This window comes from Drosophila erecta, unplaced genomic scaffold (assembly GCF_003286155.1).
Source record: "Drosophila erecta strain 14021-0224.00,06,07 unplaced genomic scaffold, DereRS2 tig00000000-arrow-pilon, whole genome shotgun sequence".
NCBI classification, from domain to species: domain Eukaryota; kingdom Metazoa; phylum Arthropoda; class Insecta; order Diptera; family Drosophilidae; genus Drosophila; species Drosophila erecta.
Window position 1 is genome coordinate 26,312,250 of NW_020825194.1, and position 25,022 is coordinate 26,337,271.

The 25,022-nt window shown below is 45.3% G+C and overlaps 3 protein-coding genes across 3 annotated transcripts; 1 reads left to right on the forward strand and 2 right to left on the reverse strand.

Annotated features, from left to right (window-relative positions):
• Positions 1-3,995: 3,995 nt before the first annotated feature.
• On the reverse strand, positions 3,996-5,501 carry LOC6552948. Its single transcript, XM_001979000.3, has 3 exons — positions 4,971-5,501; positions 4,604-4,726; positions 3,996-4,542 (listed from the first exon to the last, which is right to left on the reverse strand). Exons 1-3 carry the CDS (start codon positions 5,359-5,361, stop codon positions 4,130-4,132), a joined length of 927 nt encoding a protein of 308 aa, XP_001979036.1. The 5' UTR covers positions 5,362-5,501; the 3' UTR covers positions 3,996-4,129.
• A 3,285-nt stretch (positions 5,502-8,786) lies between these two features.
• Positions 8,787-11,645, reverse strand: LOC6552947. Its single transcript, XM_001978999.3, has 5 exons — positions 11,406-11,645; positions 10,919-11,257; positions 10,370-10,786; positions 10,026-10,178; positions 8,787-9,968 (listed from the first exon to the last, which is right to left on the reverse strand). Exons 1-5 carry the CDS (start codon positions 11,614-11,616, stop codon positions 8,860-8,862), a joined length of 2,229 nt encoding a protein of 742 aa, XP_001979035.1. The 5' UTR covers positions 11,617-11,645; the 3' UTR covers positions 8,787-8,859.
• A 1,610-nt stretch (positions 11,646-13,255) lies between these two features.
• LOC26526979 (glutaredoxin domain-containing cysteine-rich protein CG31559) lies at positions 13,256-20,628 on the forward strand. The gene is made up of 2 exons (XM_015155056.2): positions 13,256-14,299; positions 19,655-20,628. The coding sequence occupies exons 1-2, from the start codon at positions 13,433-13,435 to the stop codon at positions 20,126-20,128; spliced, it is 1,341 nt and encodes a 446-aa protein (XP_015010542.2). The 5' UTR covers positions 13,256-13,432; the 3' UTR covers positions 20,129-20,628.
• The last annotated feature ends 4,394 nt before the right edge of the window (positions 20,629-25,022 follow it).

A 25,022-nucleotide genomic window follows, 5' to 3' on the forward strand; every position in this document is an offset into this window, starting at 1 on the left:
AGCTGTGCAGAGCTTTCTTATCACTGGAGCTAGGGGTGGAAAAGCTCCGCACATTGGCCGAGGAGATGGCAGAAACTGCGTATGCCTGGAAAATTGAGTCATATCAAACAAGGTTATACCTAAACAGTTGAGGCTAAAATGGCGTTTGATCATACCCCGCCAAAAGTGAGGCCAGAACTACGGATCGGGATGTACTGATATTTCAAAACAAAGTGCTGCCTGCTGATAGCTAATCAACCTGCCTTAACTGCGGACAATAAAATAAATAGGCACCACAATAGAAGCATACTGCAACACACATTCAGAATGACTACGTAGTATTGATAGATATTGATATGTATATGAAAAAAAAGATACCAAAACAGTTAGTATCGAGAATGGCTAGAAATTGCATTTATAATCACCAGTTAACTGGCATAAACCGATATCTAGTAACGAAGGACTTGAGAGGTCTGAGGTCTCTTAAGCTTCATTGTAAATTATGCGAAGATTATACAAGGGGGAAAAAAACCGAGTAAATGGTATAGGTTTGAGTTATGCCAGACATTGATTAGTTTCACAATACTTACTCATATGGCCTGCAATCTGAAGTTCATATTCCTGAGAGGTGGAAGATGAACCGTTGTGCGATAATGCTCAAAAAGACCCGATTTCTTGCCCCATCCGCTAGATGTTGGTAGTTCAGAAAGTAGTGCGAATCAACGGCTGGCAAAGGCAATTGCTGAAATGGAAATAATTGTAGTTTCCCAGCATCATGATACTGGAACTATTGCTGGTAGTCTAGCAATCGACCAACAAGCAACTTTTCCAACTTGTCGCCATTGGTTTCTTCAGGTTCGTAGGATGTAGAACTGCTTTTGCTCGGCTCCATTCCCTGTTGAAGGTCCACATAGATACGAGTCATCACACCCACCTCTGTAGCTGGCATGGCGCAGACTTTCTGGACACGTCGCTGCTCATCCTTGTGGAACTCTTAAGGGCTCTTGGGATGTAATTCTCTGTAGCTAGCTGGGAAGCATGATCACTGGTTCAACAGTTTGAGCTTGCAGCATCTGGAGGCGTTTATATTTCCGCAAAATGAGTTAAGTCCGTACACAACCTGGAATAATTACTGGATTGTATACCTTAACTCTGTCCATAAAACCGAGAGTGCAGTCCTGTGTTATTAGGTAGATCCTTTATCTGGCTAAATGCAAAAAAAAACCCAATGTCCCGCTGCGAACTGTTTAAAGTATTTATTTCATTAGCAAACTAAGTTATGTGTACATGTTCCAGAACAAAGGCTATCATCTATGTTCGTTATAATCATGGATGCTTTTTTTATTTTGATAGCAAAACACCAGACTATACAGACCATGCAGACTAGTTTTCACTCCCATAATATTAATGAAGTGGTCAATTTATATTTACACCAGTAATCATAGCTTTGCTCAGAGTTTGTGATGCAGGATGCTTCAAATTGCGATTTGCAACGCAAGTTAATGAGGAACTGCCTCAATATTTCTGTTCATATCGGTATATCTGGTCAAATGGACCATCGTAGTTGAGAAATAACCCAAAACTAATTTAAATTTCCAGCACAAAGAGATTTTGGCTAGTACCCTGATCATTTGTACGAACGTCACAGTTGCATTAAGTGACTTGACTCCAGTCACCCGAGGTTCATTTAACAAATAAGCTCATAAATTCCATTGCTCACCACTTTCCATTTGTGTTATTATTCGACACATATATTAGACAGTTGCTAGCCTTTTGTGGGCTTTGCATTATACCATCGGGCCATAAATAAGAGCAAACAGATGAATGTGCGCACTGATATTTGCCCGGCTAAATCATTTACATGTGTTGCAGCAGATATCAGCCAGTTGGCCCGATGGGGACTTAACTGGCATTAAACCAATTGATTACGGGACGTGCGTAGTTGGCTGGCCAAACAATCGGCATAGTTTCTTGGGAGTGCGGACCAAATTGTACGGCAAACAAAGGCAGGCCCTGATAAGAAGCTGGTAAACATCGGAAAAAAGGACGCCGAACATAGCATTTCTATATTGGCCCAGCTGGGGTCTAGCAGAAGAAGAATCGCCTGCGGCATAAACAAAATGCAAAAATAACAAATAAATCTATATGGGAAGCCAACACATATTTCATTGTGCTTGCAAACGACCAGGTTATTAATGGACATCGTTGTAGCATATGAATCGATACTGCTGAAAATAAGGACGTCATTCATTGTGGTTTAATGCATAAAATACGTAGGTAGTGCTACATATATTTCAGTGAAGCAAAAACAATAAAAATTAAAATGAAAACAAGAGAGAATGAACTATCAGATACCCGTTACTCGTCTAGCGGAAGTGCAAACGAGAAAATTCAACCTTTTCTGAAATATCGGTCGAAATTCGGGGAAAAAAATAATAAAATGGGACAAAATTTAAAAAAACTTTAGCAGTTTTGGGCGGCTTGTGGGCGTTACAGTGGCCGTGTTTCACAAATCTACAGAAATTTACAAGACTTATAAAAACTCCAAAAATAACGAAACAAATCGCAAGAGTTTGTGGCAGTTTTGGGTTCATGAAGGCGTTAGAGTGGGCATCGCAACATTTGGAAACATGGAAAACATTGGAAACATGGAAACATTGGAAAAATGGCTCTGCGTCTATGTTACTATGCCTAATCTCAACTTTCTAGCTTTTATAGTTCCTGAGATCGAGGCGTTTATACGGACAGACGGACATGATCAGATCAACTTGGCTAGTGATCCTGATCAAGAATATAAATACTTTAGATGGTCGAAAACGCTTCCTTCTGCATTCAACATACTTTCAACATTCAACTAATCTAGTATACCCTCTTATTTTACAAGCAACGTATAATTAAATCATTAATATACTCGTACACCTCATTAGCTCTCAGCCTCGTAAAAATAAGTATAAGTGTATTTCTTATAACCTCAATTTACTTTTACCCAATTGCAAAAATCAAAATAGTGGGAAATATAAATCAGGAGCCTCTGCAGACGTTTTTCTCACAATTTCGCACAAGGTATGGCTCGTTTATTAGATGATAACAAAAACCTCACGTATCTGGAACAGAAGTGGCTGGCCTTTTTGCCATAATTCGTTGTAAAATGAATTTATCTAAATCGCACAAGCCCCACTTGCTAAAGTAGCTTATAAGTACGGAGTCGTAAATAAAATCTTAAACCAATTTAAGCTGACCAGCTGCAAGCACGACCAACTATACTTTACTTTCGCCATGATGAACGCGGTGGTTGTAGCAATCAAGTATTTTAAAAATATTTAGTGTGTCGGTCATTAAATCGCAAACTAAACTTTTTCACATTTCCGTTAAACTTCCCTGTAAACGCACTCTGGAACAATTAAATTTTCAGACTTCGGTCCGAGAATTTGGAGTTGGTAGGCGTATTGATTCGCCCAAATTGAAATGGCTTCTCGGAAGGCAAATCCCCATTGTTTGGTAAACAAAGGCAATGCCACTGATAAGAACCGGGTAAACACTAGAGCCCAACGCGGCTCACACGCTTTTGTTTTCATTTTTATTTGGTTTTTTTTTTTGGCCAGTGGTGTCTGTGTGGAAGTGCTTGTTTGCTTTCGCCATAAACAAATTGCTTTATGCCTGTACGAGAATTGTTTGCGCTGGTAAATCCGTTGGGCCTGCGGGGAAATCATCTCAGGGAAGATTTTTAAATTGGTGACAGCGCATGCAGGAAATCTAAACAAAACCGCCAATATATGTTTAAGTAGTACATATAAATAGGATTTGTTAGTATATACATGTTTACATTGTGACTGCGCGTTTTGCTGCCGTTGCATTCTTTAACACGGCTGTCTGAATGAAACAGAAATCTCGTTGCATTAAATATGCGTTTTTGAAATCAGAATAAATTGGTTACTATTCAATATGTAATCAATCTTACTCGGAACCTGTTTTAATATTGTTTTGAAACCTATTTTTATTAAAACTCCAGGTGTAGGTTGCCCATTAAAAAAATAAATACCTTTATTAGGATACAAATAAATTACCTAAGCTAATGGCGCGATGACGGCGACGAGTAACAATTTACTAGGTTTCGGTATGTTGGCACTATCCATTTGGGTCCTCGGATTCCCTACTGTATCCGCTTGCTGATCGTGTCCAGAAAGTTGTGCGCGTTATAGGCCTTGCTCTGGGCCCAGTCCTTGCTGTAGCTGTTGCCCCCGATCTCGTGAGGAGCGCCCGATCCGGAGCTGTACGGGGAGTACGAGTTGGAGTAGCTGCTGCTGCCCACGAACTGGGAGTAGTCCGTGGGGTCCGACTCGTAGACGTGCGAGTGCGTCTGCACCAGGTGCGGGTGGATCTTGCACATCGTCTTGTACTTAAGGTAGTGGATCAGCCAGCCCACGCCGCCCACCAGCAGCACGTTCATGCCCAGCACGCCCATCAGCAGGCTGACCAGAGTCATCTTCAGGTGCGCGATCTTCATTAGGATGACGAGGGGCAGGATGATAAGCCACTTCTTCTTCTTGCGCTTCAGTCTGGCTTCTGAGGGTGGTGCATCTGCATTATATTTGAGCTGTAACTGGCAGCTTTCGGTGACACCCACCTGACTCCTCCATGACTCTCGCTCCGCCCTCGCTGTTCAGTCTCAGCTGCAGTCCATGGTTTCGTCCAAAGGTCTCCACGGCCCTCTTCAGGAACTTGAGAATCATGGTCAGTTCGCTGTCACCTGCAAAACAAACAAAGAGCCCGGTCAATTAGAGGCTCGAGAAATGCAAATACAAGAGGCAATAATTCTTCAAATTAATTAACAGCCGGATGGACCGTAAACATCCGCTGCGTGTTATCCATTCGCTGTGGATACTGACCAGGCACAGGTGATCAATTATAGTACCCGTCGCCCCTGGCACCCCAAACTGGGAGATTCGAGCTGCGGATTTGCCCGAAAACAACTTTCGATTGCGCGGACCCACCTTCCAAGCTCTTGGCGTCGTTAAACACGACCACCTCGTCGGCTGGCTCGCCCAGCTGGACTAATCTCAGCCAGCGGCCTCGCTCCTCGGCCAGATCGCGCCCGTACTCGCTGGGGAAGAAGCCCAAGCTGTTGGTGGCCAGCTTCCAGATCAGCTTGCTGGCCTTGTACTTGATGCAGGACACCAGACTGCGCGTCTCGAAGCACTGCTTCTGGTTGCGCGCGATGAAGGGGTCGCCTTGGACGAGCTGCGATCCTGCCGATCTGGCCATGCTCTCAGCCAGGGAGACCGGAGCCGTTCCACGCTGCGTGGTTTCCCCTGCATCCTTCGCCTGGCAGTAGTGGAGCAGCACCAGCAGCAGCAGTGCCAGCACAACGCGACACAGCAGCATGTTTGTGGTCGGAGCTGGGATTCGGACTCGGACTCGGATTCGGATTTGATGTAACGCGGGATGACTACGAGATCACTGGGACAGCACCGCACGGCTGAATGGACGACTGGCAAATGGCAACCGAGAGGTGCTTGCTGCTCCTTTTATCGCGCAGCCGCAACCACAGGCCAACTCTACTGGTTTTGTGCAGCCAGTGCTCGTCTAGCTGGAGCATGTGGTGTGGAGCATGGCGTACGAGCTTGGGGCATGCACCGGAATCGCAATTCCTGCCGCCAATGCCAATGCCACTGCCACTGAAAGTTTCTGGGTCAGCGATCCGCGATCTGCTAGCTGCAATCTGCGATCGCTGATCAGCGCTCGATAGACAACAAATTTAAACGCATTGTCGCGGGATTATGAAGCCAGGCAACCGCCAATTGACCGCCTTCCCGCTGCGTGCGAGTGTGAGTATGAGTCCCAATGAAAGCCGGCCATCGAAAGTGAATCGCGTTCCGTGCCCCGATACAATTACGCTGGCCTGGCGCCACCAGCAGTGCCAGTTGCAGTGGTCGTTCGGGCCAACGATGCCAATCAGAATAAGTGCAAATGTGCATTTATGCGGACTTAAGCTAGCCATGCACCGGGTGGCTATTGCATCGTGCAATTTGCATACTTCAGCTACTCCAGTGCTCGCGGCCTGGGAATAAATGACTACTTGGAGATGGAGCTGGAGCTGGAGATGGAGCTGTGACCGTCTTAATTACCAAGCCGCAGACGCGAGATGCGAAAGTTGTTGTTGTCGGGGATGGAGATGCATTGCCCCTGTTGCATTATGGACTAGTGAAAGTAACAATTGGCGCAGCTTGTCGACTCTTTTTGCGTCGAATTCTCGAGCGGCGCTGATTGACACCACTCGCACTGAGATTGATTGGATGATGGCTGCATGCTGATGGGTGGCCACCATATGGGTTCGCATTTAGTGAGAGTGAGGTAATCGGCTGAGTGGCCCCCGGCCGGAATCAATAGACTAGAATGCATCGGCCCACACAGCTGCGAAGAAAGTTTTCGGTTGCCAAGCGCCAATTTAGTGTAAACATCGTGTTTGAGCCAGGATCGCAGATATTTTGCCGGCAAGCGGCTAACAATAATTACCAAAAGCCTACCCCACTGCCTGCCCCATTTGATGCCTACATATTAAATCACAAGGAGCACGCAAACGTGCGGGTATTTGGAGGATTTCGGATTTGCACCACAATCCACGGCCCGAAACGACTTTTACGAGAAATTAACAAAGGCGGTGAGAGGCTGAAACCGAGACCAAATTGCCAGGCAATTAAGAAAATCCGATGTGCCAAGATTTTTGGACCATTTGCCTGCCCGTGCAGGCGGCCGGATGGGCCGATAATTGTCAAGGTGCCACTGGCCATGCTGACTTGGCCATCAGACAGACCTGGGTCGTAAAGACGTGGTTATGGCCTTGACCAGTTTGATAGTGAAATTTCCGTTCGGGTGCTGATGCCGGATCGGCTTGGTGCTAGGCCGTTTTAGTGCATATCTCTAAACGAAATGCAGTTTCCTTAACCACCTTCAATTTGCCTTTATCCGGACACAAATTTGAAGATAAAAAAGTACGTAACTTGAAACATAGATAGCAAGTCTCTTTTAGTGTCACTATTAAATTTAGAGCTCAATTGGATGAAATGCGGGTAATTATATCGTGAGCGAAATGAAAGTTCCATATTATTTTACAGAATTAATAAAACATAAAGAAAGAATCCGATATAAATCCTTTATAATTGAGATTTTTTTACACAAAATAGCTTGTGGTAAGAAGGTAGGCACCTCTTAGTGTCAGCAAACTGCTCTTTGGCTAGATTTTAAAAATTTACCAGATAAGCCATACTGATCTTTCCACATTAAACGATACAAATAGTTTTGTTCCCAGTGAAGGACATATTTGCAACCATAAAAAATATACATATTCCTGACCAGTAGCAGTAGTCGAGTTGAAATGGCCACGTCCGTCCGTCCGCTTCTTCGCAAACTACACCTTTCCCAACTTTCTGTTTCAGATAGTATATCTGAATCAGACTACTATATCTTATAGCTGCCATAGGAATAATCGGAAAAAATGTTCAGAAGTTTACCTTCTCTGTTTTCGAATTCGATATGCACCAGTTATTCGACAACATATAATTTCGACTGTATTATATAGCTGCCATACAACAATTTATTGAAAACTTTATCGTAGTTTTACTAATTTAAACCATATATTGTTATTATTTGGTATCCAATTTTTTATGTTTAATTTTTGCAATATATTTTTTGCTTCTTTTGCAAATATTTATTAGTTGTTTAGTTTTTAGTAAATAAGTCAGTTTTCATTACACAGGTGACTAGAAATGAAAATTAAACTGATTTTGTATTATTATCCAAAAAGCGAATTCGAATGCTATTGAAGGAAAAACTACATAAAGGTGGTTTTATTAATAAGTACGCACGTAAATGAAATGTATGTGTATAGTTTAAAATCGAGCCGAATTCGACTGTATGTAAACAACATGTAAGCAACATGTAAAATCAGTACCGCCATCTACCTGTACAAGAGGCGACACTTGCCACGTGCTTCTGTCTGCTTCCGCAAGATGGCGATAGGCACACAATGTAGAATGTGTAATGGTCGCTGCGTCCTAACGTAAGGTATGCAAGGTGCTAGTCGCCGCTAAATGGAAAAGGCTTTGAGTAGAACTGTAGGTTTGAATCCAAACTGTGATACACATTGTACAGACTAACGATCGTTATATTCATATAACATTTATTCATATAATACAAAGCGTTTTAATAAAGATACAAAAAAAGATAATCAGAATTAACAGCCGTTTTCAGTGCATGTCGGTCGGTCCTTTCGTGTCTGCGCCAGCCGTTAGAATATATATTATACAGATATCAAGATTAAAACCTTTCAAAAATTTTTTTACCCTCCAATTACATGCGTTCTCAATCAAACAATTAAAAAGCTACAACAAATAGGATCCGATTAAATACATGGACCAACTAGCTTCCGCTAGTAGCCACAGAAGAAATTGTATTTGCTGAATATATGTTTCTGTGTATCATGTAAGAAATAGCATATTCTGTTCGATATAAACATCCGTCTGTATTGAAATTTTGGGAGCCATAAATAAATAAATACTTGCGATTAATAATGCCCATTTTAGTGGCCAGCGCCAGTTTTCTCTAAGTATTAACCCGGTCGAAATTTAGTATTGAATGATAGATACGACACCCTAGCAAATGATACAGACCACAAGAAGGCCTAAACGAAGACACCCTGGCGATCTCTGGACAAGAAGACGAAATGTCTGCAAAGTTCCAGAGCAGTAATTGTTTTTAAATCAATTGCTATAAAAGTCAAACCCTTGAAACCCCTTGGATAGAACGCAAGTATATATAAGTCTTGTATTTATAGGGAACGTAAGCAGTTAACAACTTAAATTTATGTTTAACAGAGGTACCTAACTAGATGAGCACATTTTGGCTGCTTCGGGCGCGGAGCAACCTCATGATCAAGGAGTTCTTGTCGAGCCCATAGATGGAGGTCTGGCCACTGGACTCGGAAAAGGACTCATCCGCCGCGTAGTCAGCATTCAAAGTGCTCGTGGACAGCTCGTCGGAGGCCGCGGTAGTTGTGGACTCAATCCCCGTGGTTTGGCTGTTAAACTCGTCGGCCTCGGTGGTCGAAGATTGTGGTGCAGCTGAGGTGCTGGAAGGGTGGCTGGCAGTTAAGCCCGTTGGGTCAGTCGTTTCTTCGAAATCGGTGGTGGAATCTTCAGTGGCCGTTTCCGCCGAGGAGGAGGCAATGTCAACGCTGGTGGGCAGGTCAGTGGTTGAAGGATCGCTGCTGTGGGGCGCTGCATTGGTGCTGGACTCCGGTGTGGTTGAGGTGGTGCCCGATTTGGTGGTCAGCATAGGCATCAGTTCGTGCTCATCTTCTTCGTGAGCGCTGGCAGTGTCTCCCAAATCAAAATTCAGTAGCTCCGTGGAGGCCATGCTGAGAATAGCTGGTAGTTTAGCTGGTGGTGCAGCTGGTGGTGCAGCTGGTGGTGCAGCTGCGGTGGTGCTGGTAGCACTGGCTTGCCTTGGTGGGACAATCCAATAGGACAGTGGGAACTTCTCAGCATGCGCCTTCTTAAAGGAAGTGGGCTTCTTGCCAAACAAGCCCTTGACATTTTCGAGAGTTTTGCGCACCAGCCAATTGTCGTTTGAGGACCAGGAAGCATTTTCCATAGAGCTCAGGTAATTTGAACCGCCTGACGCACTGAAATCCGCGAATCTTTCAGCGGCTAGCTCAATTTTGCGTATTTTGCGATTATTGGCTTCCAGGGAAGGCGAAGTGGCCGTCTGTCCGTCTGTCTTCGCCAGGAGCCGTCGCCGGGATGTTGGGGTTGGAGTCCTTGCGGTTGTGGAGCTACGCTCTGGTTTCCTGAAGCGGTTCCTTGGTGTGGTGGTACTTTTCCCATACAAAACACTTGGCACCAAAGACGTTGGGCGGCGTTTAACAGTGGAATACACATTTGGTGTTCTGCCGACTGGCTTGGCGCACTCACCATGGTGGGATAGCTTCCAAGCTGGAAGATACTTGCGATACTTGAATAATGCCTCAAAAATGTGCCTAACAAACTTACTGCTTTTGGGATCCTTGCAGCGCACTCGTTCCAAATAGCACTCGTTGACGATGGTGTGGTTGATGCCATTCCGGGTGGCACATATAGGTTGATACACTGTGGGGCAAGTCTTATCGCAGCGGCGGCAGGCTCCGTCATGGGAAATGGTCCATGCTATGGAAAATCCAACAATTAGTACATGGTCTGTTATTAGGTTTAGGAAATATTAAGCCCTATAACCCATTTTGGAGGCAGATACTATATAGTAGCATTATAGTAGCTCTAAACATGGCTTTGAAAGACTGTAAAGTTTAAAATTGAATGTCTTAGCCACTTTTTGCAGGTGACTTTAAAGATACACTTACCATTTCCGACTTTTTGGCTGAACTCCATGAGCTCACACACGTTGGAGAAGGTGCGGCTCTGGCCCCTTAGGTTCCCGCAAACGGGCTGATTGCCGAAAACGCAGGATTTCGTGGAGATTCGGGACTTCGATTTAGGAGGGACCACCACGTAGGGCTTCCTGGCGGGCAGCGAGTAGCTCTTCTCCATGGCGCCCGACTGGCTGATGAACTGCGTGTGAAAGGTCGAGGGAGCGTAGATCTCCACGGCGTCCTCCGGTATCTGGAAGTCTTCCGCCTGAGTGGACAACCTGCTGCCTCTGTGGCTCCGCTTGGTGCGCTCCGCATCCGACTTGGGCTTGGCCTTCGGCTTCTGCTTGCGACTGTGCTTCATCTTGGTGCTGTCCTCGCCACAAAGGCCCTCGGAAACGATGTGCCAGTCTGTGTGGAAAATCGCGCAAATTTATGGTTTCTTTTATCGCATCTCGTTACAATATAAGGCGGTATTAGCTACATTTTTGCTTTTCGTAAACGCACTTCTTGGGACTTGGCAATTGCTTTAATAGAACTCACTTCTCTGGGTCTTGATGTTCTCCGCGTTCACCAGGCACTCGTTGGAGAAGGTGGACTTGACCCCCGCGTACATGGCGCACACAGGTCGATAGACCCTGGTGCAGGGCACAGGCATAGCCGGCTTTTGACTGCCCCGGGGCACCGTGTTGGCCTTGGGACACACTCCCCAGCGGTGGACCATCCAATCCGAGCGGGAGATGCAAGCGGCGCGCAGCATCATGCAGCGACTCCCGAAGGTCCTCCGTTCCCCCGTCCGCGAGCTGATCCCACAAACTGGCTGATATCTGGAGCTGCACTCGAACTCGCAGCTGGGAAAGCAGAAGCGGAGGGTAACGTCATCTAAACGGAATATAATATATAACAAGCGGTCAGTTGATAATAAACTATTCCTCAACGTTTCTGAAAAAATCTTGATTACTTATAAACAAATCAAAATATTGTCAAAATAAATCAAAGCATTATTTTATTATATTATTTTATTACTCACATAGAGGGCCGCTCATGAGGTTGCCCCGCTGGGCCTTCCGCAGGTCACACTCGTTGGCAAATAAGAAGTACATTCCATTCTCACGACTCCGGGCGCAGGCAGGAGTGTCGTCGTCGGAGCAGAGCATGCTCAGCCGATCCTGGCCAGCAGTCGCCAGCACCGCAAGTAAGAGTATTCCAAAACTGAGACCAATCACCCTTCTCCCGGCCATGTTCTTGCAGTTCTGAGTCAGTTCTGAAAGTCAATGCAACTCGAGATGCGTCCGGGTCTTTTATATGACACCGGAGGCACGCGTCCAAATTCATGCAAAGTGAAAAATTCATGGTAGCTCGAGTTGGCGGCTTTATCGGACCCCAAATTCTGCAGACATCAAATTGCGCGATAAACACGCTTGGCATCGGCATTCTGCGAAGTTTGTCACAGCCGATAGATGTATAGATGCAGATGCTTCGATTGCCCGGATTCAGTCTATTGATAGCGCCACCCGACGCGTCAATTAGATGCTCACAAAGTGCGGAGTGCAGACTCTGCGGCTACGTGATATTCGGCCGATTTCGGAAAGCCACCAGATAAGCCCAGTGCCATTTGCGTAGATTGCGCGGCGACAGCTTTATAGTTAGTATCTTTTCCGCTCGTTTCTCTAAGCCGATAACGCGCTCATCCTCAGCCAGAATTGTGGCATAAATGAAAATATGCGAGTGGGGTGTTTTTGGGGAACTGCACATCAGACATTCTTTATGGGCCAACTCATACTGGCCGCACATTTTCACTGACGACTAGATGCGTTGCTGTAACCTTTGCTATCTGGACAGGAAGCTGTCCGAGATTCGGTGGATAAGCTGTGGCACTGAGCGATGACGGCGACTCATTCAATAAAAAATTGTCACGCACTTTGTGTGGAGATAGTCCCAAATGCCATGTACTGCTTGTGCTTTAGTGACAGCTTTATTTAAATTTGGGTGTCGATGATCGTGGCAACATGTTTTCACCTTTCACGCATTGATTAAGTATATATTCTTAATCAGGACAAATGGCCGAGTCTATCTGGCCATGTCCTTCTAAGCTAGAAAGGGCGTTTTATAGCAGATTTATATTCAATTACTGCCACGCCCACTTTAAAGCCCACAAGCCGTTTTGGTTTCAAGTGTTTCGAGTGCTTGGTGTTTCGAAAGTTTAAAGATAAGTTTAATATACTTAAATGCCCAAGCAATAATATTCAAGTAGCTCAAAAACAACCCTACCAAATTCTCACCTAAACATTTTTCAGCTTACTTATATATACTTTATTGTGTTTTTCTTGTTTTCCAGTTGATAATCACATAGGAGAGCGCATCTGTTATTCATAGGCGCCTGACTATTGCTGCCAAATCAATCGGAAACCGCTAACCAAAAGAGTGGGTCAACTAGGTCAAGTGCCAGCGATGATGGACCCCTAATTGAAATATTATTTAATAGGCGCTGCTGGAGCCCCGCTAACTCGCGTTCTTGCGGTTCTGCCATCTCGGAACTCCGATCTGGCTTACTACATTTCCCAGTTGGATCGCGTCACAGTCACGCGCAGGCGTCATGCCAATTCTGGCAGCTGCTGCTCCGGCTCTGTAGGCCATTTGCTAATTCACGAGGCGGCCAGAAACTTCTTCTCCTGCTAATGACAAACAATTTGAGCGCGGCAACGGGCTCCAAATTACCAAATCTAATAACGCGCTGCGGAGGTGCAATCTGGCCTAAAGAAAGCCACCGTGGAGTTGCTGAATCTCCAGCTGAGCGAGCGCTGAATAAAGTGAATGAAGAGAGAGAGAGTCGAGTGAGGCGATCGCAGCTCTGGCTTGCCATCTTAGCCAGAAAAAGTCGGGCCAGTCTAACGACGATATCTGAAGCATAAAGACATGCGACGTCTCGGGTGCAACGGCCGTCAGAGTCATTGAACGCTTGAATTTTCCTGGCCCAAGCCGATAAAAGCCAATACAGTGCAGCCGAAAGTCGGCCTACTCCGCAGAGTCTACCTAGCCAGATAAGTGACCACCAGTATGGTGCTGGCCACGCCCCCTGTGAGCAAGGGCGGTAACGCGGGCGGCCTCTTCATGGACCAGTATCAGCAGTACGCGGCCCACTGTGAGACCGCGGACAGCGGCAATGGCAGCGACCTGGAGAGCACCGGATTGCCCACCAAGCCGGGCGACAGCGAGGAGAGTGGCCCCTCCTCGCTGGGCAGCGACTCCATGCACGGCAGTAGCACGGAGTACGTGCGCCAGTCCGCCTCCCAGCCCAGTGGCCAGCGGCAGCGCCAAAAGTCCTTGCGGGTCCTGGGCGCCCTGCTGCCCGACAGCCTGCTCCGGGACATACGGGACCGGAGGAGCGCCGAGTATGTGGTGCAGTTCTCGCAGCCAGAGGACGAGGAGAAGATCCAGGCGCCCGACCAAATCTCGGAGCAGCCCAGTCCGTTCCGCCTGGCCCGCGAGTCGCTGAGCGAGGACAAGATCGAGGAGCTGCGGGCCGCCGTGGAGCGGGCCAACTTTGTGCAAACCGGTGAGGAGGCGCAGTCTCTGCCCGCCAGCAGCAGCATCGGCGGACACCGCGGCAATATCAACTACAAGTATGCTGACGACCAGTACTACAGCTTTCACATCAACGAGCACGAGAACTTCGGCGCGAGAAGCGCGAGAAGCGGCGACGAGGCGGACCACTCCACGGGAGCGGGATCTGAGGCGGGCTCCGAGAGCGGGATCCTAACGGAGCAGCAAGACCTCTTCGCCGGCTATCGGGACGTGCGATGTGGGGCCAGTTCCACCCAGTCCACCATCCGATCGGCCAAGGGAACGGTGCGGGGCGTCAAGAACCGTGTGCGCAATGGAATAGCCACGTTCTTGCAGCTCCAGCAGCAGCCCAATGCCAAGGTGAGTTCCGGGATCACATTGGGATGGGATGGTATGATTGGATAACGGGAGGCATTGCCAATCAGCTGCATACCCCTATTACCGGGCTACTAATCACTGTCTTAAGCTTCATTTCAATGGTAACTCTCTGCATCTTGCAATTGGCACACAGAAATCTCACTTTGCTCTCACCTCTGACCAATAACATTTGTATCTACTATTTGTATCTAATAACAAAATGTATCTACCACAACCTCGTAGCAAGTGAGAGTAGCTAATAGATTTAAGGTTCTTTGAGGGGTTATAAAATAACTATAAAGTAAAAGGACATAAAAATTCGATGATTAGTATTTAACTTGGCCAATAGCTAGATCTGGCCATATCCGTCCGTCTGTTGTCCGCATCAATATGGAAAAATGGGAAATTATGAAAGCCAAATATTAAGTTAAGGTATGCAGATTGACGCCCATTATTACTAAAAATGCTGTTAGTTTTTTTAAACTTTTTTCTCTATCGAAATGGAAATCCAACTACCTCGCCTGCCACTAGCTCACTAACGGGAATCTGACAGTTGAGGAAGTCGACTATAGCTTTTATTAGTTTTGGTTTACCATTTTAAAGTTTTTTTTGGTAAAAAATAACATTTAGCACGCACTAAACCACATGCTTAGAAATACAGTGTTTCGATTAGAATTATGATATTTTTGAAAAGTAATTTTTTTTTCTTCTCTTTTTATTTAAAATCTGTCTTCAGCAAGTATGACAATAAGCAAATTTTATAATTAATCTTAAATCAACAGAGGCATTAGTTATCCATTAAGCCCTACTACATACTCTATGCATAACATGTTTTAATACTTAATGCCTGACAGGAAGATCTAGCACGTGAAATCTTTTAAGTCTTCTGGCGTTATTATTATTATTTGCCAAACTTAAGGCTGAAAAGTAATTTGATTTTGGTTTATTTTATCATTTTGATCTTGGGAACTTACGAGATCAGCAACTATATCTTGCAACCGCTTACATTACCCGATGCAACGACCTCAGAATACTTTTCTGAAATGTTGCCCTCCGCTGCGGTGAGTGAATATCGATATGAATATTCAGTTATCAATGCTTATTGGGTTCCCACGCTGCTGGGCGTTGAGTCACCTGCCCGACCGAATTATGCAATTGGCTCGGTGCGAGCATCTTGCCAATTGTCTGCATCTCGGCATCTCGGCATTTCGGCATTTCAGTTGGCTGAAATGGAGAAAGTGCTGGCCAACAATTGCGGCGGCCGATGTGTGGCTGTGGCCATTCAATATATCTTTCACATTTTGTATTTCGTGTTTCGTATTGCCCGTAATCTAATGAACAGCCAGAGGCTCCCCAATGTCCCCTCGGAAGCCCCGAGATCTGGGAAACCAGCTGCGCTTTCAGCGTCTTCGCCGGTTTCTTCTTCAATTATAATGGAAACCGTTAAGTGGCTTATTTTGTCTCCGCCGATGTCGTTTTGTATGCGCTTAGCGCGCGCTTACAACTTGCCCAGAAAGTCAGTTGGCCAGTTACCGCCTTGGCCAAAGTCGCGTTCCCAGCGACATGTAGTTTGGGTGCGGGATTGACACGACTAATCGCAGTCAATGTCGGGCAGTTGGCAGTTGGGAGTTGGCAGTTGGGAGTTGGGGCTGGAAAGCAAATAAAAGAACAGCTAATGCCGCGGAGACAATGGAGCAATGGAGCCGAGTGGAGTTGTCATCGTAAAAGCGGGATTAGTGACAGTTTCTTTTCCGAACCGAGGCGTGTTCTCGGAACTAGATTTGCATAGAGCGATCTTAATTAATTCACTTGATTAATCAATATCTCTTCGCTGATTTATGATCATTGGCGTGAGGAGCTTTCTAGTATTTTGATTAAAAATCTTCAAAGTCAGTGAAATTTATAGCACTGCCGCCATCGAAATTTCGATTTAAAGTTGATGTTTTAAGGAGAGACCATATTCATCCATCTATGTATACCACACGAATTTGCAAATTAACTTTTATTTACCAATTTGTTTGAAGAGCTTTCTAGTTTCTAGAGAACTTATACCATTCTTATATCATTCCTCTACATGCTAGCAAAAAATAGTCATAAATATATAAGTAATACTCATTTATTATAACCGACTTGGCTTTCTATTATTTCGATTGCGTCTTCAGAAATCAAAAAAAAAAATGTGGATTTTAATGTCCCAAATTATCTGAATTGCTGCCATTAGGAATTTCCATTCCCCAATCGCGGCTCACATTAGGGTTTCGGAATAGTTGTCATTACTTTCGAGTCTTTCGCCACCGAACGCCAGTTAGGATCAGAAACCTGTCCCCGTTTGTTGGATTACCGCTCAATCGTTTTTCCGGCTTTCGGAGCGCTTTTCGCCCGCTTTGCCTTTATCAACCGTGACGGGAGTAGAAATCTTGTAGTCCAAATACACCACACTTCTGCTTGGGCACGATGTAGTTTTTATGCTTTTTAGCTTTTATTAGTTGCCCGCTCCGAGATTTCCCTTTATCTAATTTAATGAGCAGATTTTAGATCACATTAATTGTTTTGCTTCGCGTCGCGGCCTACGACTCTGTGGCTTTTCACTTTCTGAACCTGATGAATTGATGGAATGATAGCTGGCCTGCTTGGCGGACTAGAAACAACGGCGGATCGGCATAACTTAAGTGGATGCTAACTGAATAGAAATGTTTTATGGCCTTATAGCGGCTCGCATGCAAATGAGCAAATGATTCGGGCAGCAGGAAGCATTCGTAGCCACAATGAGGAAAGTGAGATGCTGCTAATTACAATGCAGCCGGCATGCAGAGCAGTAAAATCGAAAGTGAAAAGCTGGGCCAGCATTGTCTTGGCCCTGTCTTCTACCTATTTTTGCCCCTTTCCAGGCCTCTTCAGCGCATGCTGCAAGCCATAATTAGAGCGCTCACCGATTTTTCGATTGCCGATTGCCGATTGCCCACAAATTGGAGCTCAGCTCGGAAAACATGCCCGTGCAACTCACTTTGTCACCTTCGAGAAGCATCAACAGTATCTGCTGGCTCGGCATTAGCCTCCATCTCGATGTGGCTGTTGCCCAACTCTTCGATTGCCAATCACTCCACCGCTGGCTCTTGGCCATACAAGTGACCTGCTTTCTCTTTTGGCCACTTATATGTAGCAGTTGCTGCTGTGCTGCGGCTGCTGCGGCTGCTGCGGCTGCTGCGACTGCTGCTGCTGTGACAAAACTCGCCAAGTCGCTGAGGTCAACCGTGCAAATCACGTGTGGCAATTGTTAATTGCCGCCGTGTTTATGTTTTTGGCAATGCAAATCATCAGCTTGAGCTGACATTGAACCACTGACGGATTGGGTATCACCAGCTCCAACACTTGCTGGCTTATTAGCTTGGGGGCTTTTCTTTTCGCCAGAAGAAAATCGGTGGAATTGAATTGGAAAAACAGCTCGGCAACGTTCACTTGGAGCTGGAGTTGACTTTCCATTTGACCGCAGCTAGTTGTTTGTTTGTCAGCCAGCCAGTTGTTTATTGTCGATTCGGTTCGTGCTGCGTGGCTTTGAACTTTTCTTCAGTTTTGTCGTGAAATATTTTTCTCGCTTTTGTCGTTTATCGTTGACAACGGCACTTGCAGCTGCATCTCTCTTGGAATGCTGTGTTTTTGTCTCTTACTTCGGCTGTGCACGAGTATGTGTGCATTTTCCATTTCCCCGCCTCACCAGCTTAATAAGTTTTCTTCCTTCCATTGGCATGCGAATTCTCGTCTCACCGGTTTCAAGAGGTAGAGGACCTAATCATTCGCTAATCTCACGAATTAAATTGTTAGTGTCCTCAGAGAGAAGCTTGCGTGTCCACACAATCAAAGAATAGTTTCGTTGACATAGCTTCATTTGAGAAAACAACAAATTTTTGTATTACCAATATTATTATTAATAAAAACTCAGCTATTATGTAGTGCAGGTTGTTATCATACCACTAAATAACCACACCCAATCATCGAAAATGCATTCCTTAGTTTTCAAATCAACGCCCATTCAAAATGTCTTTCGAGATTGCTCAACCTTTTATTTAGGTGTACAAAAGGCATCTGCACGGTTCATTGATACCTCAGGAATAGAGCAGGTGGGGGAACCGGGATCAGATGCGATTGGTTCGGTTCGGTTTGGTTCGGTTCGGTTCGGACCACTTGGATCATTAGCCAAAGCAGACGCCACCAAAGTTGGCCAACTAACGGAAATGTTAATTGTCAAATGAAATGAGCGAACCCAGCTGCGAACCGGTTTGGCTTACAAAATAAGACATCATAAATTGTCGGGAAAACATTCCAGGTTTCCATTGTGACTCTGGTGGCTGGCGACGTCGATTGCCTAGCAGTTTTCCTATTATTGCTTAATTGTATTGATTAATAGGATTTTGAGTGACATGCAGAGTTGCGGAGCTGTGGAGTTGGGTTACGTGAGTCCAACTCTCAAGCTAATGAACTCGAAGCCTGGCAGAGAGAGCAGACTTTTCCCCCAGCCGCAGTTCGAAATGCAATTTCCAACCAGTTTTCAGCACCCGAATCCCAAGCCGCCTTGTCGGGTTATGGCCAAGACCTGATTCTAGGTCCTAGTGCTGGCTATACAGTAAATCAAAATAAAGCACTAAATAAAACCGCATAGGAATCGAAAGAAACTAACCATATTTGCCCACATTTATTCCAGAAAATATTCCACAGTGGTCTTTCGTCTTTCAATTTAACAACATAATTATTTTCTATGTAAGCTGATCCAATAATGTAGGAAATTAAAGTCAGACAACATTATTTTTTCCATGTGAGAGCAATGCAATCTAAAATTGGTGTACGATCTGTTTGTTATGTTAGTAACCAAAAACTATTTTTGTTTTATAATAATATAGAGAAAAGTAGAGATATCTGCAGAATAACTGTACAATTGGTTATGGAGCCAGAGAACTGTGTTTCAAATTGTAGGAAAATATCAATATAATATCTATGTAATCCTCAAAATACCTCTTTTGAAGAGCATAACATTAAAGATGGAATTGAAGTGCATTGGTCACCCCAACATGAGACAGTCAACCGTAGAATATCATGCTTGGAATGCTAAAACCTGTATGTTATGCGGCTTCCGCATCGCCTTTGTCTGCGGTTGGCCTTCATCCCCAGCCGGTAGAGACCCAATTTGGCATTGCCATTCTGCCTGGCCATGACAGAGTTCGAAATCCGCACTCTGTGGCGAATGGCGGGCCAGTTTCCAGTTTTCGGTGGCCTGGTTTTCATCATCTCACCACCGAACTCCAAACCAGAACTAACCTCGAACTAATCTGTGATCTGCTTTTCCACTTCGTTCCTCTCGCCCCGCAGAACTTCAAGGAGAAAGACCTGGGCAAGGTGGTGCTGTACACCACCAGCATGGGCATCATCCGGGAAACCTACACGAAGTGTGCCAACGTGAAGCAGATCCTGCGCACCCTGCTGGTCAAGTTCGAGGAGCGGGACGTCTTCATGAGCGTGGAGTACCAGGCGGAGATGCGCCAGCGGATGCAGAGTGGCCAGGTGCGGGTGCCACAGCTGTACGTCGAGGGCCAGCACATCGGGGACGCCGAGACCGTCGAGCGGCTGAACGAGTCCGGCGAGCTGAGGCAGCTGCTCAAGCCGTACAAGTCCATGGCCAGCACCTACACCTGCCAGACCTGCGGCGGCTACCGCCTGCTGCCCTGCCCCTCCTGCAACGGGTCCAAGAAGTCCGTGCACCGCAACCACTTCACTGCCGAGTTCGTGGCTTTGAAGTGCATGAACTGCGACGAGGTGGGCCTGGTCAAGTGCCACAACTGCTGAGCCCCCATCCCAGTTCTAGTAGTCGTAAGCCCCGTTAGTCTAAGCCACCAAAATCCAATACGCTCGAAATATGCTAGGCCTAAGTAGTGAATAGCTAATCCGTCCCAGGGCTCTGTGCTACTTTAATCTTCGAGAGAATAGAGGGGGATACTTTCTTAGGTTTTACACACAAGGGGGCACCGAAAGGGGCATCATATGCGGAATGGGAAACTATGGGCTAAGTACTTTGCTACAAATTGTATTCTCTAATTAGTTTGCATTGAAGGATTTATTTCTCTGTTAGCGGAAGCTAAAACACGTGTCAAATCATTTTTTATAAAGCGGTAAGTTAGACATTTTATATGATAGGTTATTATTAGGTAAATAAATGTTTGTTTTATCGGTGAAGCCCAATGAGAACATTTAAGTTTTTGAATAATTTATATAGGTTTGTCAATTTTAAGCTATTAAAACAATCAAACCTAACAAGAATTCAGCAATAAATAAAAAGTCAACCAGCAGCCACTGTCTTTTCATATGATCTCATCTACATGGGGATAATACGTTTTCCGAGTGGCTAGAATGTTGGTCGGGCCGATGAAATATTTCACCAAGAGCAAACCAATATTTGCCGACAAATAATTGTTAGCCTGAAGTGCAGAGCATGTATTTCAAATGCAATTAAACCAGTGCTTTTGTTTCATCAATTTGCAATTGAGCCTCAAAGTATGCAAGGCCTAATTCTTACTTGGCGTTCGGTTAAATACTGCAGCATCTTGAATGCCGATTCAACTCGCCGATTGTGTTGCATACTTTTAGGCGGACTTTCACCAGGAGGAGCAGATAGGTTCCAAGCCAAACCCAGATGATTATTCCTGTTAGGATCGCCCGCCAAAATGTCCTTTTATTACCTCATCACCAGGACCGTTGAATTCCAGCCTTCTGTGAAAGTGACTTACTGCCCAACTAAAGCAAAGGAGCAGCCAAAACTATGCCACCGCAGAGCTGCCCAAGGCAAAGGGTGTATATTTCTGGAAATAGTTTAATATTATAGAGGGTCTGGCTCCGTGTAAGCCACATGTGTGCACACGGCGCTGTAGCAACGATTGCTTTCCAGTCCGGGCCTCAGCCTGTGGCTTATGCAGCAAATCTGTGGGGCGTGCACTGGGAAAAATTCCTCTCGAGTAAAAAAGGGAAGCAAAAAGTAATTATCCGTTAATGTGTTTATTTTATTTCCTAATGGGTCTCAGAAATATAACTATACTCGGTGTACAAATATTTTGTTACTATACCGCAGTCAAACTGAAATAAGTTCTAAAAATGATTAAACTCACATAAAGTTAATACTAAAATCCTAAGACTACCAAAAAAATGTTAAAATCAACTACATTAATATACGGTTTACTCTTTTAATTGAAATAGGATCTTATAAAACAAGCTTTCGGTGCACACTTACTTTGTAGATACTGTGCCTTAAGTGCCGATTTTTTATCCAAGTGCGAGCTCTTGCTCCGGGCAATTATGTAAACCTGCTTTTCTCTTTTTGCACCACACCGACGATGCAATTTTCTCGCGCCATTTAATTTTTGTCGGCCGGCTCCTGGTCGAGCTGGGAAAAGGGGAAAAGCGGGAGAGCGGGAAAGTGGAAAAGCTGGTGGAGAGCGTCCTGGCCCTGGCCAGTTAGCCAACCATTCGGCATTGCCATTTGCTTTTGGTGTCTTTGTTAGTTATTGTTATAGCCCTTTTAATGTTATTTTCCACTTCGCTCACACTTTTGTTAACATGCCGCCCCGAATGCACAACCGGCAACCCGCTGACCAACCGAACTGACCGAAAGGGAACCCTTTCTGTTCTGATGGGAATGGGACTCCGGACGGAAGTGGGTGGGATTGCTGTGTTTCCGCCGCCCGAGGTCCCCCCAGATCGTTAAATTCACAGGCGGCTACATTGTAATTACCGAGCGGAGCCATCGGAGCCAGCGGAGCTGCTGGCCCAAATCCTCGGCCAAGGCGGCTTGATTTATGGGCCAGCGACGGCGTCGTCATACGCAATTTTTCATAAACAATTTGGCAGCGTAACACACAGGGATTGGAGATGGAGGCGACCTGGCTGAGAGTGTGGGCCTCGAAAATATTAAAATATATATTGTAAATACCGGTAATGCTGACAAACGGTGGCCTCGTCATATGAGTGCCGACTGGTGGCCAGAAGCAGCGGGATGGCAGTCGATTCGCAGGACTCTGGCCTCGAACCGGGATTCGATGTGCGCCATTACCCAGCTGGGCGCCCTCCAGTTAAGCTGTAGCCAGGACTGAACAGTACACTGAAGAAAATATGTCTGTCTAGGAAAGGATATCTTATTTAAACAATTGTCCTTGTCAATTGACAAGGAGTTCATTACATTACATTCCGCCAAAGAAGCACTTTATAAGTACAATTGACATAAGAAGTTCATGATGTTGATTGTGTGTCGCTATTTAATAAATACACTGCAGAGTAATTTACACGGAAATAATATTCCTTTCCATCAGTCCATTCAAAGCCTTTCCCTGATCTTTCGAGTGCACGGAAACAGCACTCAATTGCGCTGCCTTTGTTAAACTTTATCCGCGGTAATTAGTTTATGCTCGCAATTTCATGTGCAATTTGGTCATTAAATAATTTTTGTGCCTGGCGCGGGTGGAGGTTGTGCATTATAATTTTGCCATATTTCGTGGTGCTCCTGTAGTCGTCCCGGGAATACGAGTATCCAAAAGCCATACCCACTGCCGGGGCTGGGAGCCTGGAAGCAGGTGGTCCGGAGCTCTGGCTCACTATAAATTAGTGTGTCAAGCGGACGACGGCATCGCTCCCTATTGGCGACAAATAAAATTAGCCACACATTATGTTTTGGCAAAAACTTTCAAATTGTTTTGGCCACCGCTCCCGCAGCTCATTACACTGCTGTTCGGCGCCCTTGTTTTATTTTCTCGACTGTCCCATACTCTGCTGTATGCTATGCTGTTCAGCTTTGTTCCCGGCAAATCGGGTCGAATCGGGATGGCCACAAATCACGGACAGCTACTCAACGGATTATTAAGTGAAAATTATGGCACTCCGAAGGCTCATAAAGCATTTACAATGCCTCGACCGGAGCAGTGGCGGTTAGTTACATTTTTTATTGTCACTGGGCTCGGTGTGGCCGCAACCCATTTTCCCATTTGTCTGACTGCCATAAAACTAGCGTGGCTCACATTACGGCCAGTCTAAGTCGCACTCCCAGGATCCGAAGATTCGGAGCCGGGAAATACCAACTTGCGCTGAGTGTGTGCATAAGTTTTAATCTGCCTCCGTTACAATCAGCTGTGCTCTGCAGTTTCGCAGTAAAAAAGCACGCAACAGTGTTTTGGCCAAGAAGTGTGAATACGCTTTCGAAGGGACAATGAAATTAATGAGAGTAAATTAATATCAAAGCCTTGGTATCAGATCAAATTGTATCTTATTCTTTAATGTATCTATGCTTATGTATCTTTGATGAATCTTATTTAAATATTCTTAAAATATGTATACAAATTGTTAGCATCCCTAAAATAAACGTTAGCATAGGGCAATACATTTCTTTGTGTCAATTTATCAATTTTTAATCGCACGCAATCCATAATGATGAAACAATTTATGTATTTAAGCCATTTTAGTCACTTGGGACTTCATATCTGTTTTTAGAAAAATGTTGATAAAACTTGTTGCTTTTATTGCCCAGGCTTTCAGGTCTTCAAAGTTCCAAGTATACCCAAAAAGCGTATAAGCTCACCTCAAGAATAGGCGGCCAAGAAAGGAAAGTGCATTACAATTCGAGAGTTGCGCACTCCGAGCAGTAAATAAAATAAAAAAGCAAGTGCGGCCAAGAGATAGCAAAAGTAAGCAAAGAATTGATTAAAATTTATGCTCCCCACCCACGTACCCACTTTCACACCAGAAGACAGGCGGCACATGTGCTCTATAAAGATATATCTCCTCGACAGCCATCCAGCCATCCGCCTTTATCGAAATCAGGATCTCGCCGGCGCCTTGTGGGATGCATTGGACCACTGCGAACAACATTTTGATTAAATTATTTTAATGGCAAGTGCGGAATATATGGTAAATACATGTCCGGATCTATCGCCGGCTTATCTTGCGCCTCTGGCGCAGTAGCCAATTAATTCAGTTGCGAACTATGAAAGCACACACTGGGCGCTCATAAATCGCAGCATGAGTTGGGGAGGAGGGCCTCCTCCACCTCCACCTCCAGCTCCACCTCCACCAGCAGCTACAGAACCAGAGAGTCCCGGAGGAGGAGGAGGAGGAGGAGGAGGAGCCGCAGTATCAGCGGAAAACATCATGAACCGATTCTCCGGAGTGAGCTGCAAATGAATGAATATTTCATAGACGCGAATCCGAATAGATGCACAGATGCAAAGGCACTGCCGACGCGGTATTAGCTAAGCACGCAGCTGATGGACGGCTCGGGATTCGCCACGGATTCAAAAGAGTCACTCAACTGGCAGAAAGGGTAGGGGGTGTCGAGAATATCCCTCCAAAATCTACACTTCAGGCTTTTGGCCTGAACTTTGCTTTATCCTGAGACCTGATATCAAGCCAAAGAACTGGAACATTTATTCTAAGGAATATTGCAGTGATAATTACATTACGAAATACATACTTTGTGATCGATTCATTTTTGTCAGTATCAAAAGTGATTTAATTCCACTTTCAGTTAAGGAAGTAGTTGTGCCCAAGTATAAGTTGATTAATATTCCTTGCCCACTTTGAAGGTTAGTAATTCCATCTGACCGCATTGCGAGGGAAATCGACGAATATGTCCTCGCTTTCGTCAGACTTTTCTTCGAGTGTGGGGCTGGGCACCTGCCCGCATGGAGTGTCTCAGCAGTGACTC